Here is an 8,181-nt window from a genome sequence, read left to right as displayed (position 1 = left end):
ATCTCTTACTCGTATTGTCTGTTAAACTCGCCAATCCAACGCTGTAACAAGATGCGCGTTCTAGGTGTTTTATTAGACAGTAAATTAAATTTTAACGCACATTTCAAGCAAACTGTTAACCAGGCGCAACGTATGTTAGGTTTTATACTTAAGTTGCCCAAGAAGTTTAGTGATCCGACATGTTTTAAAGCTCTATATGCATCGTTTGTCCGACCCGTTCTGGAAGCTAACTGCGTTCTATGTTGCCCCACCACTGTTTTGTGGAAGAACAAGTTTGAAGCCGTTCAACGTATATTTACTAGGGTTGCTCTAAGGTCTTTTTCCCGTACCGTGTCCTTTCATCTTGACTACAAAACTCGATGTTTACTGTTAGGACTGCAACCACTTCGTTTTAGGCGCAAAGTGGCCCAAAGTGTATTTGTGGCTAAGCTGCTGAAAGGGATATAGACGCCGCGGAGCTATTTTCCCGCATAATATATACGCGCCTTCCAGGCCGATGAGAAATCGTGACTTTCTTGCACCGCAACCGGCAAGACATCTAACAACGACCCAATGACTAATGTTATGCGTAGCTTTAATAGCAATTACAGTTTATTTGACTTTAATATGTCTGTTGCTAGCTTTAAAAACAATGTAATCATGTCCGCTCCTAGTTTATAAGCTCTTAATGTTAAGGCCGCTCATAGGGCCAAACATTCTTTTTGAAATAAATAAATAAATTACAGGAATTTGGCAATGGCTATCTTCTCCTCTTATAAGCTTCGTAAGGTGGTTTTAGTTTAGCGATAGCCTTTAGGTCCAATTTTCTTTCAGTGTTCGTTTCTGTTCCTGGCTCTTTTTGCATTATGTTCCTTTTTTAAAGTTTTTTTTTTAATCTTAGAAGAACGGACTGGGCCGTATTTATTTTTTTATAGTTGTCGCGAATACATATTTTGAATCACTTGCTGTCATTTAGACGGTATTGTTTGGTCTTTTTATTTCTATCTTACTCTAGTTTTCGTTGCTGGATAGCACTATCATATTTGGTTATTTATCAAGGTTTCTCATGTAAGGTTCATATGAACATATTTCGGTTTAGTCTTTAAGTCCATACTTAAAGAATGAAGCTCCCCGAAATGCCAGCACTTTGTAATACACCATTCGGTCACGTTGGTAATGGCGGAAGCATTTGCTTACATCATTACGAGTGTTTTAATGAAGGAAGCAGACCCATTAATTATACTGTTCTGACTTGAAATTAATCGAATTTTATTTCCACGGGATTTTCTTTAGGCCAGTACGAAAATCTTCTTTGTTTTCTGCGTCATTTTCCAACAATTTTTCAAGCTTATGTTCCGATGTGTGGCTAAAGATACCAAAGATGTTCGTATGAACGTATGTGAAGTTTCATTTAAATCGGTCACTACCCAAGGAGCAACTATGTCCGTTTTACCGTCCGGCGGATCGTCCGACCAACACAATTTCGGACGAACTTAGCACGGATTTCAAAATAGCTCATTTTATGGCATTTGAATGTCAAAATGTAAAAATGTCCAATCGATCCCGCTTATGTCAAATCGTATATGAATCCGCAGACTCGTAGCCGATTTGACATTCAAGATTAATATCAAATCGGTTTTTTTCGCTTCGTGTGGTCCTCCTGTATAGATTGTAAAGAAATGCATGCGTAGTAACAAGCTGCGCTATTGTAAACCCGTCGATTGTGCGTTCATTGCTGGGTAATGACATTATTTTGTATTTTACAAATAAATAAATATTAAAAAAAAATTTACTGGTATTTTTGCTATAATAGTTTTGAATATTTTCCATGAGCTATAATTTTCAACAAAGCTTTATAGAGAATGCAATAAAATGAGCTTTCTGACAACCGTGGCAAACAACGGATGGCAAAGCTGCTGCTTTTTGCAGGTCTTCGAACGGTACGACGGACGGTAAAACGTACATAGTTGCTCCTTGGGACGTCATTCAACAGTAGTTCCTGCGAGCCGAGTGTTACCAAGAAAACGAAAACAGTACATCACCCCGACTACAACTACGAAATAAGGAAAATAGACCGAAACATCCGTCACGAAACCATCACTCCTAACCAAAAACGAAACTGGAATGATTGGCTGCATTCTGCATTGCTTCTCACTCATTCTTCCGGCAGTTGTGCTCACAGAAAGCAGGGAAACAACGCAGAATTTTGCGAGTTGATACGAAAATCAACCCTTCGAGTAGGCCACGAAGGGTTGACGTTTCGGTTTTATAAACAAACCGAAACATACAGAGCTACTCATATGTAGAGAACGGACCTACGCACACGCACGCACGCGCACGATCACGGCGACCTTTTCCCACTATGATTTCTGCGTATCTGCTTCTTCGTCACTTTCTATCGCGCACCCATTCCCGTCCACGTGAGCCCAGTGGTGTGAGTAAACCTCATATAAAATCGGACAGCGATAGCGTATTCGGGTGGTGACTGTCTCTGGGAAGTGTTGTTGTTTTTTGACAAACAGTGAAACAGTTGAACAGACAGTGTCTAATGTCGACATTGTAAAAGTACATTTTCGGAAGTTCGTCTTCCGCTCTACGCACAGCAGCAATGAGTGGCGTCAAATCAAGAGATCCGAACGAAAGCGAGTGTTACGTGCAGGTAACACAGCATGGGGCGTTACAAGCGGCACTGCAGACGCTGAAGGAACGCTGCCAAACGTTGCAGAAGCGTATCTCGACTCTCGAGGATGAAAACTTAGCACTGCGGACGACGCAAACCAAGACAACTGGCGAGCGGGGACAGGGTCGCTCAACCACATCAATGGAGGTGGAACTGTTACGTCACAACGTGTTGGAGCTATCCCGTCAGAAAGCCCAGCTGGCCGAGCAGATCGCGATGATAGCGGGCGAAAATAGGCAGCTATGGGGTCGGCTTTCACAAATCGTGAAAGACTTTCCACTAGCCTCTTGCATGGGCGAACGGCAAGTCGACAGTGGTGATGATGGAACGAACACTATCAGAGAGCCACTTGTCGATCCAGCCGGTGCTTCGCCCGGGACTCCGGCACAGAACCTTATTCGCTCGCGAACTTTTACTAAAAACGCTCCAAACCCGAAACTACGTGCACGCTTGCCGCACAGTACCATGGACGAACAACTGCTAAACCTGGAAGACGTTTCGCTGCTCAATGCATGCGAGTTTCTTGAGAAAGATGGGTACAATACCGGCAATGAACTGCCGTCATTGGGGCTCACTGGTTCGCAGAGCGAGGAACTGCTTGAAGTGGCACTTGAAGCGAACCCCGACTTGCGCCACTACACTGACGGGCTGCTGGCGATGCAACTCGAAGTCACCCGACAACAGCTTGGCCTGAAAAGCGTCCTCAATCAACTGCAGTTGAAAAAGGGTAAGCAGAACCTTTAATTACTTACCATTCTCCATATTCCTGCATCATATTTCGCGGTCTTCTTACCTTTTGTAACGATTTTCTCTAAGAACTTTGTCGACGTTGCAAGCATCGCCAACAACAAACGACTTCTGCCGAAAAAAAGCCTATCATGAAAGATGTTACAGTTGAAGTGACTGAGGGTGAGCTCGTGCATGTGGCTGAAAGGCGACCATGCGCTTCCCGTACCAACGGCGTCCATGACCAACAGCCCAAACCTATGGAAACTTCAGGCGGCATGATGGACAGCAGTGCAACAGACGAGCTACCACTCGGCTCCCGAACCCTCGATCTACTGCAGGAGAAGCTGCGCGCCAACAGTCTAGATAAAATGTGCCCGATGTGTGGTAAACTGTACGCGGCCCAGGCACCGTTCAACGACTTTCAGCATCACGTCGAGTCCCACTTCCTTGAAGACGGTGAACTAGGCGATCTTAGTCTGGACCGAACGTACGAGTACGTCTCGCAAACAGTCGGAAACTTCTGACCAGTGCCTGGAGCTTCTCGTCGAATTTTCTTCTCTAGCGAGCTTTAAAACCAGTCATAAGATGTTGTGGCGATGCGTATAGCCCTTCGTTGTCCTCTACACATTGATTTTATCATTGTAAAGCATATAATCCGCTGTTCATGTTTATTTCGATCTACCGTTGCAGCTACATAAATATTAAAAAGTCGCAAATTGTATGTCGCAATTGTTCTTGACCCAATTTACCATTTACCATGCTCAATCGAAAACAAGTATTACCCGAAAAATATTGGGTTGGTAAAAAAGTAAAAACTCAGATCTCTACTGTCAACAACTGCACCGTTCGCAAATAACGATTGACCAAAAAGGGCCAGAATCGGCCACCAGAAGAGGTGTTGTGTTCCATCAGGACAACGAAATGTAACACACGTCTATAGTGACTCGCCTGAAAGTCTGGGAAAGTTTAAATCCGGGGAAGTTTTAATGCATTTGGAAGTATAGTCTGGACCTTGCACCAAGCGCTTATCACCTTTTTCGCACATTGCAAAATTTCTTGAGTGATAAGAAAGTGAGATCAAAAAGAGACTGTGAAAATAGCTTGCTAGAGTTTTTCGCTAATAACGACCAAGACTTACAATAGAAGCTACCTTTAAAAAGGCAACCAATTTTCCAACAAAACGGTGCATATTTGACGCAAATCGGAACATCAGAAACAACTTAAATAATGTTTTGAAATTCACTCAAAAATAATGGATTTCTTTTTCCCCGATCCAATATAATGAAACTACACTTACATTGAGAAATGGAAAATGAGAAAAAAAATTAATCAAGAAGAAGCGCAGGTCCTAGCGTTTTCACGAACGCCTCCAGGTTTCGGTTCCTGCTTGATTACCTACAACCATTCCGCTTCAGACGGACAGGCTAGATGGTGCTAGTACTGGTACTCGTTTGAAGATTGGCCGCCAAAATAATTCTCTCGGAGTGGTGCAACGCGGTGTACAAAGCCAATATCCGAAGGGATCTCAGTTAGTGGGTTCTACTAGGTTAAGAACATGTCGAAACTGAAGGTTTCCGTTGCTAACGGTAACTAACGATGACTGGTTTATTTACATAAAAATTACGCTTTATATAGTACTTTTCCTTGTCCCTTTCTAATGGTTGCGTGATTTGGACCCTGTTGTGATAGAGCCTTACTAAGTTTGATGCCTATTCCAGGTTTTACGATCCCTTGCGTTCGTGATTAGGGTATGTATTTTTTCAAGTGATTACATGTTCGATCTACAATTTTCGTCCCATGTTGCGTCCAAATGTGTTTCTATCTCGTCGTTTGTAACGATCATGTAGATAGAACACGAAGTAAACACTCGTTTGGCTATTAAACTAACTACTGTACACTTTTGATCGCGAAAGTTATTTTCAGTACAAAATGCCCTACAATGTATCTACACTAAATATTTACACGCTGTTTTCAAATTATACATTGTTTTGGATGTCATAGACACATTGTTTGCTTTCACCCAGAAACCGAGCCTAGACACCTAAACGAAGCAGCATTTTGAAACAGCATTCCACAGGCAAAATAGGGCTTCTGACAGCATTAACCTGGCAAAATGGTACATGTCTTGGCTTTTGCAAGCACTAACCCTCAAAGTGCCAGCAATTTTGGCTTCTAGGCTTCTGGCCTCATTGTGAAGGAAAACGATAATCATCGCCTCGACCGAATCGAATTACGTCGAATTTGAACGTAGTAGTAGTACGTAGTAGTACGAAGTAGCAGCCGAAAGAAGGTAATAGGCTTCGTAACTCCCAAACACGCGTTTCGAAACTTTCCTGACTGCGACTGTAAGAGGATTCATAGTTGGACGTCACGTCACGTATCTCGCGTTTTTTGTGGCATATCTACAAAATGTTTAGTAACTTCGTCTAAGCACTAAATTAAGTGAAAGTACAATGAAGTGCAAAGAAACAAACGAAAAATTGAATGTGAAAATAAAAACAAAATTGACAAAAAGACACACGTGATACTGGAACAATATTTGGATTTTGGGCAATAAAATTTGAAAGACTAAACCGAAATATGTTCATATGAACCTTACATGAGAAACCTTGATAAATAACCAAATATGATAGTGCTATCCAGCAACGAAAACTAGAGTAAGATAGAAATAAAAAGACCAAACAATACCGTCTAAATGACAGCAAGTGATTCAAAATATGTATTCGCGACAACTATAAAAAAATAAATACGGCCCAGTCCGTTCTTCTAAGATTAAAAAAAAAACTTTAAAAAAGGAACATAATGCAAAAAGAGCCAGGAACAGAAACGAACACTGAAAGAAAATTGGACCTAAAGGCTATCGCTAAACTAAAACCACCTTACGAAGCTTATAAGAGGAGAAGATAGCCATTGCCAAATTCCTGTAATTTATTTATTTATTTCAAGAAAGAATGTTTGGCCCTATGAGTGGCCTTAACATTAAGAGCTTATAAACTAGGAGCGGACATGATTACATTGTTTTTAAAGCTAGCAACAGACATATTAAAGTCAAATAAACTGTAATAGCTATTAAAACTACGCATAACATTAGTCATTGGGTCGTTGTCAGTATGTCTTGCCGGTTGCGGTGCAAGAAACTCCCGATTTCTCCATGGTCTGGAAGGAGCGTATATATTAATGCGGGAAAATAGCTCCGCGGCGTCTATATCCCTTTCAGCAGCTTAGTCACAAATACACTTTGGGCCATTTTGCGCTTAAAACGAAGTGGTTGCAGTCCTAACAGTAAACATCGAGTTTTGTAGTCAAGATGAAAGGACACGGTACGGGAAAAAGACCTTAGAGCAACCCTAGTAAATATACGTTGAACGGCTTCAAACTTGTTCTTCCACAAAACAGTGGTGGGGCAACATAGAACGCAGTTAGCTTCCAGAACGGGTCGGACAAACGATGCATATAGAGCTTTAAAACATGTCGGATCACTAAACTTCTTGGGCAACTTAAGTATAAAACCTAACATACGTTGCGCCTGGTTAACAGTTTGCTTGAAATGTGCGTTAAAATTTAATTTACTGTCTAATAAAACACCTAGAACGCGCATCTTGTTACAGCGTTGGTATTAAAACTACGCATAACATTAGTCATTGGGTCGTTGTCAGTATGTGTATGTCTTGCCGATAAACGATGCATATAGAGCTTTAAAACATGTCGGATCACTAAACCCCTTGGGCAACTTAAGTATAAAACCTAACATTCGTTGCGCCTGGTTAACAGTTTGCTTGAAATGTGCGTTAAAATTTAATTTACTGTCTAATAAAACACCTAGATCGCGCATCTTGTTACAGCGTTGGATTGGCGAGTTTAACAGACAATACGAGTAAGAGATAGTCCTATTAGCCCTAAAGTATGTTACTGAACGGCACTTATCAACAGCAATACAGAGAACATGTAGCTCACACCAGTCGCAGAAGTTATCACATGTTCTTTGCAGCGCTGCACAGTCGGATATAGTGAAGACAAGCATATACAGTCCGACGTCGTCGGCGTACATCAAACAAGCGTCATTAGGTATCACAGAAACTAAGTCGTTAATGTATAGCGAGAAAAGGAGTGGGCCCAGGTTACTGCCTTGTGGTACTCCAGACGTGCTCGCGAACTCTCTAGAGATAAGACCTTCTAAATTGACCCGATATAGCCGGCCGGTCAAATACTATTGGAACCATGCAATTAAATGCCTTTCTATCCCAATTCGTTCAAGCTTAGCCAGTAGTATTTTAATATTGACACGATCGAATGCTTACTTTAGATCGGTATAGATGATATCCATTTGAGACCCATTTGCGAACGAACTGTGACACATTGACACGAACTCTAGCAAGTTTGTGCTAACTGACCTCTTAGGGAAAAACCCATGTTGTCGGCTACTAATAATTCTTGAGCTGTAGTTCATCACAGATTCGAACACTTTTGAGCAGGCATAAAGAGAAGTCACCCCTCGATAGTTCTCAACTTTAGTTTTATCATCCTTCTTATATATCGGTATCATCCAGGATGACTTCTAGATAGTGGAGAAAGTGCATTGCTTGATGGAGAGCTCAAAAATGCAGACAAAAGGGTAGGCAAGTAACCCCCCATGCCGTTTGATGATGAATCTATCAATCTATCAATCAATAAATCTAAAACTTATCTGGTCAAATTAAATTGAACAAGCAAAAATAGCAGTTGCATCGCAACAGTGTCATCCAGATGGAGCGACAAGCAAAGTTTACTCCTATCGTCAGCAATATACATATACG

At 41.5% G+C, this 8,181-nt stretch overlaps 1 protein-coding gene across 1 annotated transcript; it reads left to right on the top strand.

The window, feature by feature from the left end:
- The first annotated feature begins 2,587 nt into the window (after positions 1–2,587).
- LOC128276047 (protein spindle-F-like) lies at positions 2,588–4,659 on the top strand. The gene is made up of 2 exons (XM_053014519.1): positions 2,588–3,386; positions 3,476–4,659. Exons 1-2 carry the CDS (start codon positions 2,588–2,590, stop codon positions 3,910–3,912), a joined length of 1,236 nt encoding a protein of 411 aa, XP_052870479.1. The 3' UTR covers positions 3,913–4,659.
- Positions 4,660–8,181: the final 3,522 nt, after the last annotated feature.

This window comes from Anopheles cruzii, unplaced genomic scaffold, assembly GCF_943734635.1.
Source record: "Anopheles cruzii unplaced genomic scaffold, idAnoCruzAS_RS32_06 scaffold00375_ctg1, whole genome shotgun sequence".
Classification (NCBI taxonomy): Eukaryota; Metazoa; Arthropoda; class Insecta; order Diptera; family Culicidae; genus Anopheles; species Anopheles cruzii.
The sequence above is the reverse complement of the archived record's forward strand: the minus strand, read 5'-3'. Positions and strand labels throughout refer to the sequence as shown.

What these genes read in the sequence shown, in the direction of transcription:
- LOC128276047 (XM_053014519.1), top strand. Translation starts at nt 2,588, where the DNA reads ATGAGTGGCGTCAAATCAAGAGATCCGAACGAAAGCGAGTGTTACGTG. An exon ending in TCAACTGCAGTTGAAAAAGG is followed by an intron (nt 3,387 to 3,475) that starts GTAAGCAGAACC and finishes ATTTTCTCTAAG; the next exon opens with AACTTTGTCGACGTTGCAAG.